The sequence below is a fragment of the Oreochromis niloticus genome, linkage group LG6 (assembly GCF_001858045.2).
Source record: "Oreochromis niloticus isolate F11D_XX linkage group LG6, O_niloticus_UMD_NMBU, whole genome shotgun sequence".
NCBI classification, from domain to species: Eukaryota; Metazoa; Chordata; class Actinopteri; order Cichliformes; family Cichlidae; genus Oreochromis; species Oreochromis niloticus.
This window is the reverse complement of record NC_031971.2, coordinates 32,672,768-32,684,982: the sequence shown is the minus strand read 5'-3', so window position 1 is coordinate 32,684,982 and position 12,215 is coordinate 32,672,768. Positions and strand designations below refer to the sequence as shown.

The following is a 12,215-nucleotide window of genomic DNA, read 5'->3' as shown; positions in this document are numbered from 1 at the left end:
CTTGCCAAGTCTGTTTACTTTCACATTCCTTAAAGCAACAGTCATTAATCGAAGACCTAAAGTGAGGCTTCCTCTGAGCCCATGCCACATGAAAACACAAAACACGTTTATATTTATAGTTCCACTGACAATTTCTCTGATTTCTCAGATTTTTATCAGTCAGTGCTCAGTTCGGATAAAAAATATTTACAGTAGATGACTCTAACCAAAGCCTCATAATAGCATTTCATATCAGACAGTCTGTGAAAATATAAATCAAACTTCTCAGAGTAACAGTGTTTCCTGAAAACCCTCTTCAATGTGACCAACTCTCAGTAATATTTAGAATAGTGAGCAACACAGCACCCCAAAAAAACTCCAGTACTGAAGATTATTTCAAAAATCCTTTATTTTTACAGGTTTCTTACTGAGATCAGGAGCTTTATTCCAGAGAGACCTCTGCACAATCAATATGTTCAGAGAGGAGATAGCCAGACAGGCAAAACACAGATACAACGATTAACAAATGTTTATTCAGGTGTGACCTCTGATACATAAATATTACCTCTGAGAATGTTCTAGTGGAATAGGAGAGCTTTATGGGAATACTGTGTTTAACTGTAAGTGGATGTGATTAATCAGTGTGGCAAAGCCTCGTGAAGGTTAGCAGGCAAAGAAAAAAATGGTAATGCTTTAATGTAGACGGTTTCTGTATAAAAATCCAATTTTACATTTAGTGTTTTGATATGTATTCAGCATGAGGTTTATAACTGTGAAAGGTTCGGATATAAACAGATGGGTAGAAATCCTCAGGTAACCCCATCAACAGCATTACTCAGTTTCATCAGAGTTTAGAACATATTTATGATAGATTACAGACGTTTATTAAAAGCACATTAGTTTTCTGTCAACCAAATAAGGGGAAGAACCAGTAGTGTAAGAAACACTGTCGTCAGCATAAAAATGTACATTACCTCAGTGTAATACTGATTATGTCAATAACAAAAGAGATGTAAGGATGGAGCCCTGTGGCACATTTTAGTGATTGAAAGAGAGCCTTAAAAACATTGGAGGCCAAGTTCTACCAAACATGAAACCATTTAATGCAGTGTTAATCTGTGTTTAATCTGTTATTAATAATTAATTATTGGGTTTGATAGTCTACCAATTGGAAGGTCAGAGGTTCAAGCCAGATGCTGATCCCTGAGTTTCCCCAATACAGCCATTGAAAAGTAAATGTGTGTGAATGAAAAATTAAAAGCACTGGGGTATAGAAAAAGCACCTGCATGAAAGTGAGTGTGAATGAGGCTTGTAGTAAGAAAGTGCGCCGAGTGCACAAATTTATACCAGTCTATACTAAGGGCTTGATTTATTAAATTGGCAAAAATTCTGCTCTTCCTGCTCGGCGTATGCACCACCACAGGAAGCAGCCTACCATAAGGCAGCAGCAGCCATTAAAGTGACCAGCAGGGCAGCACTGGTGTCCAAGCTACGGCACTGTAACTAGATCAGGTTATACGCAGACGCCGAGCTCCACCATGCTGCATCACAAACTCCACCCAGAAAACGGTGGGATTCATTTGCGTCACTGTCTGGTCATGCACCGCCCCTCCCTGAGCCCGGTTCTGTTGGAGGTTTCTTTCTGTTAATAGGGAGCTTTTCTGTCACCAAATTGCTTGTTCATAGGGGATCATATGATTGTTGGGGTTTTCTCTGTTTCCTTTGTATTATAGGGGGTTTATATTGTAGGGTCTTTACCTTACAATATAAAGTGCCTTGAGGCAACTTTTGTTGTGATTTGGTGGTATATAAATAAAACTGAATTGAACTGAATAGATCTCCCGGGAGATCAACAGACGGCCTGGTGCTGAGGCTGGAGTGATGCAGATGCTGTACCGGTTTGTCGTGGTGAGCTGAGTGTAAAAGCAAAGCTTTCAATTTATCGGTCGATCTACGTCCCTAAGAATGAGATTATAGATACAAGCAGCAAAAATGAACTTTCTCTGAAGCATGGCTGGTCTCTCCCTTAGAGGTGAGGAGTTCAGCTATCCGGGAGGGGCTCAGAGTAGAGCCTCTATTCCTCCAAATCAAAAGGGAGCAAGTTGAGGTGGTTTGGGCATCTGACAAGGATCCCTCCTGGGCGCCTCTTGGGTGAGGTGTTCTAGGCATGTCCCACCAGGAGCAGACCCAGGACACGCTGGACAGATTATATCTCTCAGCTGGCCTGGGAATGCCTGTGTGATCCCCCAGACAAGCTGGAAAAGGTGTCTGGGGAGATGAAGGTCTGGGTTTCTTTGCTTAGGCTGCTGCCCTCACAACCCAGCCCCGAATAAGCAAAAGAAAATGGATGGATGGATGAATTGGATCGATAACCCATAAGCTGGACAGGAATTGGCATGTCATATATTTGTATCATTATGTACAGCTACTTTAAATACCATATTCATTCAGTCTTTGAATTCAACTCTAATTGAGCTTTCCTCCAAACTATCAAGGTGTCTATTATAGCCCACTTCTTCAAGACCTGTGTTTGCAAATCCAGTATGGCGAACAAAGGACAGTGGGGAATGAGACCTCTTGGTCTTCTGCTTTCTGATTGGCAGATCTACACTTGTCCCCACCCCACCCCCCTATACTACCCACCATCCCATTCCTCCCTTCAGCGACAAGTGCGAGTTTTGCATGACAGCGCTCACAAGAAGCATGGCAAAAGTCAAAGCGCTCAATGTGTGAATTTCTGACTTGAGAGAGCGCAGTTCAGCACTTGTGTTCACTAATTTGAGAGGTTGTAATTACATTCGAAACACAACTGTGTGAAAAAATTTAGGAGAGAAAATTTCAAAATACAAGTTCAGATTTTTTCTACATATTCTCACTTTTTATTTTGCAAGCTCATTTTGCATCATATTTACCTTCATAAAAGTGGGATCTTTCCAAAAATAGACATGAAGGCAGCAGGGCCAAACACATGCAGTCAGGGGGTCAATGTTAAAGTCATTCTATAACAGCAAAATAGACCAGAAATAAATAAAAGCACTCTCCATAATTAAAGTGCTTACAAAGTATGACTTCAGCACTTGTACACATAGTATATGTATTATGTTATATCGCACCTCAGTGCAAAAGACCAACAGACATTCGCACACCAGCAGGTGGAGACACAGACTTAAGGACTGATCTATGGCTGCTGTGGTTCATGAAGTGGGAAAATATTAACATTTATGGATTCAGGCTGTTAATTAGAATAAATGGAAAAAGCATTTAAGCAACTTCATGATATTGTTTAAGTAAATCTGAATCTCACCTGCACAATAATGTGATGTAGATTTTTAAGCACATTTTTTATATGTTTAATATGTTAAATGTGAACAAGTTAGATTTCACTGTAGGATACTTTTACTCCCCAGTGACAACATCGTACATGTCCCCAAGCCTCATTTTTCACCCCTCTGATACAAATATTTGTCTTCAAATGTTTCATAAATTCTTATAGGCCCGTCTCTTTGCTACCACAGTTCTCTTCTATATTGGAAAAGATATTTTAGAATAGAATGTATCACTTTCTCACAGAAAACAATGTACTATATGAACAGCTGTATGGATATAGACCCAAAAGAACCACAACACATGCCTTAATGGAGTTTAAAGATACAGTAACAACTGCTAATGAAAACAAAAAATATGCTATCTGGAGTTTTTTAGATTAAAAAAAATCATTTGATACAGTCAATCACAACATTTTACTTAACAAACTATGCACATATGGGTTCAAAGAGGTGGCATTATCATGGGTTAACAGTTACACATTGAGGAGGTAATTTAGCCATATAAATCAGCTGGACACATCTAAAACCTGCAGAACAACGGCCCTTGAGGCCTGGAGTTCCCCACCCTTGCTGTACATTTAAAAACCACAAAGCTTCCGAGTCCAAAAAATGGAGGTAACACAGAGTGCCTTAAACCTGCTTTTTTGTTTTTTTAATTTCCATCAGGAGACGACTCATCTGGTTTTTTTTTTTAAAAAAAAGGGGCCACAGTTTATAGAGAAATGTATGGGGAAAAAGCTACAGGTCCCTTTTCTCTATGTTCTCAGTAAGCACTTCCCTGTGGACTTTATCAACCCAGTCATTGGTGTCAGGTCATGTTAGATAAAACATAAAGTCTATTTGCATATGTGGTCAACAGTCAAAACTCAAGGTGTGCTCGCCGGCAAACAACCTGTCAATTACATCTCATTTGCCAATGAGTCTAAAGCATCTCTCAGTTTCTCAGCCAGATCCACTTCTTGTTCATCAAACCATCTATCTAAATATCAAGATGAATAAGGTGAAAACAATCAACTAAAATCTCTTAACAAGACTTCCACAACCACTGGATGATGTTACACCATCTCGATCCATCTATACCTCATCTTGGCAATGACTAGCAGTGCCTAAACTCTTCAGTTATTTGTTATAGTCAAGACTTATTTGGTTAAATACAAACACTGAATAAACAAAAACAAAAATGAAAACAGGATTTCGTGATGTCTGCAGCTCTAATAATAAGGGCAAAAAGTTACTTCTGCCAGTGCAGCACTTGGGTGTTCTTTTCACCATGGATGACAGAGGAGACCTGAGGGGGGTACTACAAAGCAAGTTCAGCAAAGCCAGACTTTCTTTGACTCGACAAAACCTAAAAACTCAGCCAGAGACAATAATCAGTATCTCAGTAGTGGGTTTTTTTTTTTTTTTACTTTCTGTATTAACTTAGGCTTTGTGCTTCATCATCAGCACAGTTTGCACTGCTGCTGCCCATCTTCTTTCTGCAGTGTAGGACACAAGTCAACACTTGGATTTAATAAGCTGCTTGCTTCAGCAGAGAATCTCCCCCATAAAGCATACTGTAAATAAAAGATTAGGTATTTAAAAAAATGCGCTTCCACATTATTTTAAATGAAAATGAACATAATAAGCTGCATAATAAGTTACAATTTTAGCTCAGCCAGGTAAAAAGAGACCCACCTTCATGACACTGAAAACTGTGACTTTAAGCTCAACATTTAAGCTCAACATAGGTAATTAATGAATTAATCTCACTCTGAAATGAGCCCAGGTCTGCTGGGTAACTAGATAACATCCGGCTTTCATGTCAGCTGTAATAGCTAGACTGTAATAGCTAGACTTAGAATGTATTACATATTTATTCATATTTATATAGTTATATTTAAAACACCAATATTTAGAATGATTTACTGTCATGTTTTATTAAATTAAGTCAAATAAAAATAATAATAAAAAAGAAGAAATAATAAATTTTGAATATTTAGAATATTTTAGGATATAGAATATTTAGAATATTATTTAGAATGTTTTATTTTGTACTTTTGCTTTTTTATTTAAAACTGAACCCTTTGTGTTTCAGTCCTTGAGACTCCTGTTTGCATGTGAGTACCAGGTCATTGTGTTTCTTCCAGAGTGAGGATCATCTTAGCATGTGAGGACTGATGTGTATATCCTCCATGTCATGGTCTTTGGTTTTGAATTTTTATTCGCAAGTTTTATTCTCTGCCTGGGTTTATTCCAGTTGAGGTTTTAAATTATTAGTTTAATTTTTTCTTTTTTGAGCTGTAATACTTTTTTGTAAAATTTGAATTCTGAACCGTTTGTGCTGGTTTAGATCATGTATTGTTCTAGTGTTAGTTTTGAATTCTGGGATTTTATTAAGCTCCATTTAATGTTATTGGTCGTGTGTTTAGTTCCCTCAGCTTTTGTATCAGGGTTTATAGGTTTCTTTTGGGTTGCTTCCTGTTTTACCTTGAAATTTTTTGACATTTTTTCCTTTTTTTGTGTTATATGTTAGTTCTGCTTCCTGCCTGTGCCTTCCTCGCTTCCCTGATTGTCTTTACTTGCCTTAATTAAGTTCAGCTGTGCTTTGTTGGCCACCTGTCTCCTGCTGTCTAATCATCTCTCTGTGTGTATGTGTCCACATTTCCTCCATTGATGTGTTGCTGTTTCCCTTTTTGATGGTGGATATTTTGGGTCTGTGTTTTTTCCCGTTTGGACTCCTTTGAACTCCTGGTTACAGGACTAACGTTTTAGATATGCCTCCTCCATCCTGCATTTGGGTCCTCATCTCTATACTCCCCAAACTGATTCTGGCACATACAAAATAAAATAACAAAACACTGGATTAAAAAATGAAGGAAAACAATGGGTGCACAAAAAAATGTAAGCCTTCTCGGGCTGATAATTTGAGCTTAAAGTAAAGGTGCATATTTCTGTTTCTGAGATCCCAAAAGGTACGCGTTTAGCACTTTGTGACAGTTTCATTCTATATCTGTCTTTTATATCAGCATAATGATGATGATTATTACAGAAAGACATTTTTGCGTTCAAATCTCCTCTAGAACATTTGCTCACTCTGGGTTATTCTCAGTTGATAATAAATGCAGATGTTAGATATATAATGTACAGTATAGGTAGACTAAAAAAGTCCCATATACCATAAAAGTAAAATGTAAAGCACTTTATTGTCTGAGAGTGTGGTCGTGCTGCGTCTACTCACCCAGAAATTTAACAGTTCTGTATTAAATTGATTGATTTAACAAATGAGTCAGGTATTTAACCTGTTTTGTTAATCAGCTTCACTGGGGTCATTTATTTCACCTCATTCCACAGGGTCTGCAATGTGTCTGCATGCTTCAGCTCCACGCCCAACCACATGTACACAACCCTCCAACACTCATTTGGTGATGGCCCAACCCCAAATAACTTCCATTCTGGTCTGACAGACCAACGGCACCCCCTCCTCTGAGCACATGGGAGGAGAAAGTAAGCGCGAGGGTGCGACAGAGGGAAAGTACGAGGATGAGACCGAACATGCCAGAGTCTGCATAAATGATCCAAGAGCCAGGAGGAGGTTCTGAATCAGCTGAGAGTTTTGCGTGGACCTGGTTCTGATGTGGTCCAGTAGGAAGAGGCTCATCAGGATCTACAGGAGATTTCCAAAACAGTCCTCACAACTTCATTCCTGGTTTTGAGTCTGTATATTTGGGAATAATCAGGATAAACTCTCAGAAGAAAGGTGAGTGTGTGTGCCTGCCTGCCTGCCTGGCTGCTTGAGCTCTGACAGAAGACCTCAAAAAGGTGTCTCTGCCCCTGCGTGAGACACTTGGTGACATGCTCTGATTCATCAACACATAAATACGACTGTCCTCATCAAGTCGACTGAGAGAGAGACGAGAGTGAATAATTCAAAATACCTGAGCATCAGGATGTCCCAACACACATTTACCGGACGTTTGAGCTGAAAAGCAGAGGCATCCATTCATCATTAGTGGCGTTCTAAGTTTGGAGGCAGCGGTGATTTCCACACACATGTCAGTGGTTTAATTTTGTCTGAAGGGAGGCAAAGCGAAGACTTAAAGTGAATGATGAGAGCACAAAAGAAAGAAACAAAGGCTGCTTCATGAGGCCAGAGAGGTAAATGTAGAATAAGCTTATTTTTTAAGGTGGAGCTATACCAGTGTTTCAGATCTGTGAGAGTGACTCTTTATTTTTGCTTCTTTTCCCCACAGATTTCATGAAGTGGATGGATTCAATCAGATAACCTGAGATCATAAAAGACTCCTCATCATCCTAAATTGTGCCAATTCTGTGGCCCTAAAGAAGTTCTGTCTTGAATATTTTACTGTACACTTCCTGGACAGTCATGGATTCCCACAGTGGTCCCTACCTCAACCATAAGGCTCTCTGCTCACCTCTGGGTGCAGCCCGGTTATGTCAGTTAGCTTTGGGCTGTGCTGTGATCGCGATGGTGACCCACACTGCCGGCTACAGCGGCTCACACGGCGTGTTCTGCATGGCGGCGTGGTGTTTTTGCTTCGCCATGTCAGTATTGGTGTTCTTCCTGGATGCAACCCGTCTCTACAGCTACCTGCCCGTATCCTGGGACAACCTCACAGTCACGTGTGCTGCCTTTGCAACGCTCATGTAAGTCACAGAGTCAACCTTTGAACTGGAAGTTGCATTTTGACCACCTTTCACTCATCATACCAGTTTTTTCACATGCAGCAAATTAGTATCCACCCAACAGAAATACCCAAATACATCTAACGGATAAATGATTGCATAAAAAGAAACAAACATTATCTTCTGAATCCTTTTAGGTGAAGAAACAATAAAAATATATGCACACCATGATCAAAGGTCTCCCACTGGCAAGTTCTCTCAAGAATTAATTAATTAAATCTGCTATTTAATCAACGGTGGAAAAAAAATGAAAATTAATAATGTAAAACTGCTGCTCAGTGATGAACAGCAGATGATTATCATTCAACTACAGTTTTCTCCAGCTTTAAGAAATATTTTTGCACTTTTCATTGCACTTTTTTACAGGTAGCAATTGTTGCTTATCGCCATCACTGGTGTTTTCCAGCATCAGGCAGTTAAAAGAAGATCTTGATAAATCTTCTGTATGCTCTGCACTCACTTTTTGCACAGGCAAGGTTGGCACCGAGCTGCTAAATATTTACGTACATAGGTGAAAAGATGCCTTTTTTCTAAAAACTGCATTACTTAGCAGGCAGATCTGAAATGAGAGTTAAATACTGGACTTAATTCATCAAGTGTCCCTCCAGATAAATGCTTCTGTTGCTGTACTGGATGTGCTGGATGAGTAAACACAGCAAATATTCACCACATCAAGTTTATGGAAAATGGACAGCACTGATATACAATGTTTCTACTCATCTGAGCAATCAGAGCATTGCCTACTACAAGTGTCATTCACCCACTGATGCCAAACATGTATTCATGCAGTGTTTTTTATCTACATCTAATCCCTTTCTAACACACTCACACACACACGCACTGATAAGGAGTCAGGGATCTTCCAATTGGCAGATGACCCACTCTACCACCTGTTGTGTATTGTGTTTAAAAAAGCACAAACAAAGAAACCTACACAGTTTTGACTAGAAAAAAATATTGCAGTTTGAGATCTTATAACCTGGTCTTTACTGCTAAACACACTTGGATCAGGTGTTCTTAAATTGTGAAACTTTAGGGATATTTGAACCGTTCTTGATTACAGCCATCTTTAAAGCCAGACTGATGTTAGGACTGACCTCCTGCGTAAACACACCTCTAATCAACTCTTGAGAGTCACAGCTTTAACAGAGGTAGAACATTAACCTTTCATTGCAGTACTGGGCACGTAATCACACTACTGTCACTGTGTGAGGTTTTTTTATGGGACTTTTGATCCTGTACAGGATCCATACAGGATCAAAATTATATATACAGGCTGAAAAATCTACATATATCTTTACTAATATTTGGTTAAATGTCCCTTAGCAAGCTGTACCTTGGCCAGACCTTTGCGAAGTGATGATACGTATAAATAACTTCTACATGGGTACAGTTGTTTGAAGTGATGATCTTAGAATCTGCAATTGTTTAGAAATAGCTCCAAGAGACTTTCGAAACCAACATTTTGCAAATTTGTTGCAGTCAGAAACTTGTTTTCCAGTTATACCAAAACCAGTTATAATGGGAAGGTTAAGGGTCAGCCTCACTCATAATTTAATGCCATAACTTAGAAAATAAAACAAGATTCTTGTGAACATAGTTTGACTGCTGACCTATTAAAGACTGCACAGTGTATATTTTATATGGCGTATCTTATGAGACATCACAGACATAGTTGAAAATGTAACCCTGGTTTTCTCAGATTTAATGAACTCGTATAGTTTTCTTTCCTTCTTCTGCAGGTATGTGACGGCCTCTGTCGTTTACCCTCTGTTCTTTGTGCAATCCGAGTGCCCTTACGCTGGCTGTGATGTCAGAAATTTCCGCATTGCCGTCACCGTCTGCTCCATCCTTGGGACTCTGGCCTACGGGGCGGAAGTGGCCTTGTGCCGAGCAAGACCAGGCCAGATTGTGACGGGTTATATGGCCACAGTGTCCGGCCTTCTCAAAGTTGTTCAGGGCTTTATAGCCTGCATCATCTTTGGTGCACTGGCCAACCGGAGTCAGTATTCCCAGTATGCAGGCACAATCTACTGCGTTGTTGTCTACGCTTTCTGTTTTGCCCTCACAGCACTGGTGATCATAATGACTGTGTGCAAGCGGACCAAGGCTGTGTGCTGCATGCCCTTTGACCGCTTCGTGGTAGTGTGCACCCTCCTCGAAGTACTGCTCTACCTGAGTGCATCAGTGGTGTGGCCAGTGTTCTGCTTTGACACAAAATACGGCTCCCCATGGAGACCGTCGTCCTGTCCACAGGGGAAGTGTCCGTGGGACAGCAAGGTTGTGGTGGCCGTGTTTTCCTTCGTCAACTTTGGACTGTATTTGGCCGACCTGATCTATTCCCAGAGGATACGATTCGTCTCCTCACATAGGCCCAGTAATTCGCGGGCCTAGCAGTCCTTATTTGGCATTGGTTTAGCAGGTTTAAGTTATTTATTTGCCTCACAGTTTAGGATTTTTGATATTTAAAACCATAGAAAAGGTAAATTTGTAATGGACAAGTTTCCAAACCCAGGTGCTGCACTTACTCTGCTGCTGAGACGTCATGAATTTGAACTGAAAGCACTCTTGTGGAATTTCACTGCCACACCCTAACATGGCAAAACTGACCCCTTCTTTCCTAGGAGCCAGCCTTACCCAGGCAGTCTGGACCCAGTGGTATGTCCTGCCAAATCCTCATAATACAAGATACTCCCACTATTCTTGACCTGTGACACAACACACACTTCCTTTCTACTTGTATTTCTGGTCAAATAATACATAAAAGTCTTGAATATAAATAGCAAACCTGGTTTTGGCATCCATGGCATCCCTGTCATCTGCGAACCCCACACCAGCGATCTACGGACTCAGGCTGCCAAAAATAAACACGAGCCGTCTGCACTCATACTAAAGCCATGACACAGCATTTATAAGAGGCTGGTGTCTTTAAAGCCTCTCTATGAAATGCTTTCCTCAGTCTATACAGATGAGGAGAAAATTATCAGCCGCCCTGTAAAATTTAAAGTTTTTGTCAAAATTTTCCCAAGTGCCTTTTCAACAGAGCAAGGGATTTTCCACATAGCTTTTCTAAACAAACTAGTTTTCTTAAGAAAGCATAGATTATTTCTGTTTGCACTCAATAACGAAATTATTTCAGAAAATAACAAAGAATTACCAAAATCAATTTACACAGAGTATTAAAACCTCAGCAGTGTTTGAGCTGTTGCTTGAGAAAGCATCATGCGAAAAGCCAAAAGAAATCAGTTTAGACTTGAGAAAAAGAATCGCTGATGCAAAGCACGGCATGGATATACAAAGTTATCACAGCATTTCAAGAACTGGAGAGAGAGAGGTATCGTGAAGAAGGTCAAAGAGAGCCACAGAGTACAGAACAAGCAATACTCTGGAAAGAAAATGTGATGTGATGTTTAAAGATCCCAGAAACACTGCCAAGACACTATTGAATGACTTAGCCAATTCTAGTGACTGCTATCGCAGTCACTAGAACTCAGCACCCCTGTACTGTGAGATTGCAGAAAAACTCCACTTCTGCAGAAGAAACACCTTCGAGCAAGACTGAAGTACGCCAAGGACAACCTGGAGAAATACTGGAAGCGCATCCTTTGGTCAGCTGAGACAAAACTAGAGCCCTTTGGCCACAGACAGACACGGCTTATGTTTGGAGAAAGACCTGGAGAAGACCGTCCCCACAGTGAAACACACTGCTAGGAGTATTATGCTGTGTAGCTGCCTCCGTTTATCTGAAACTGGGAATCTCTGTGCACCAACGGACAGTATGAGCATGGTCAGGGTGGTCAAGAAATGTTTATACAGTCTCACAGATTAATCACATGTAACTCAATATGTGTGCTTATTTTGCTTTTTCTTGTTTTCTGTCACATATGTACACATTTTTATGTTACATATATTGTTATGATGGTGGATGCTCATATTAAATATAGCCAGGATGCAAATAATGAGGTCAAAGTATGTAAAAAAGCCAAGTTTCAGACCTCTTTTTTTCTACTCTTGGGTCTGTATGATGTCATAGAGAGTGTAAATGACTATTATGGTCATATAGCTAAGCCCCCAGTATATGGTAAACTGTGAATCATGCAAAGCTACTCTAGTATAGTTAATATTATGGAGATGGAAATGAACGGGAAATGAATCCCGTTTAATTGATAGTTGAAAGGGTTGTACTATCCTTATTACAGTTTTTTCTGATTGCTTAAGCACAT

At 39.9% G+C, this 12,215-nt stretch overlaps 1 protein-coding gene across 2 annotated transcripts; it reads left to right on the top strand.

Moving 5' to 3' along the window:
* Positions 1-5,935: 5,935 nt before the first annotated feature.
* LOC100704008 (myeloid-associated differentiation marker-like protein 2) lies at positions 5,936-11,973 on the top strand. Of its 2 annotated transcripts, none has more exons than XM_003453762.5 (4): positions 5,936-6,260; positions 6,640-7,443; positions 7,539-7,953; positions 9,735-11,973. In XM_003453762.5, the coding sequence occupies exons 3-4, from the start codon at positions 7,673-7,675 to the stop codon at positions 10,384-10,386; spliced, it is 933 nt and encodes a 310-aa protein (XP_003453810.1). In that variant the 5' UTR covers positions 5,936-6,260; positions 6,640-7,443; positions 7,539-7,672; the 3' UTR covers positions 10,387-11,973. The 2 variants fall into 2 exon arrangements, with proteins under 2 accessions (XP_003453810.1, XP_025763426.1); XM_025907641.1 differs by having other exon boundaries at positions 5,969-6,000.
* Positions 11,974-12,215: the final 242 nt, after the last annotated feature.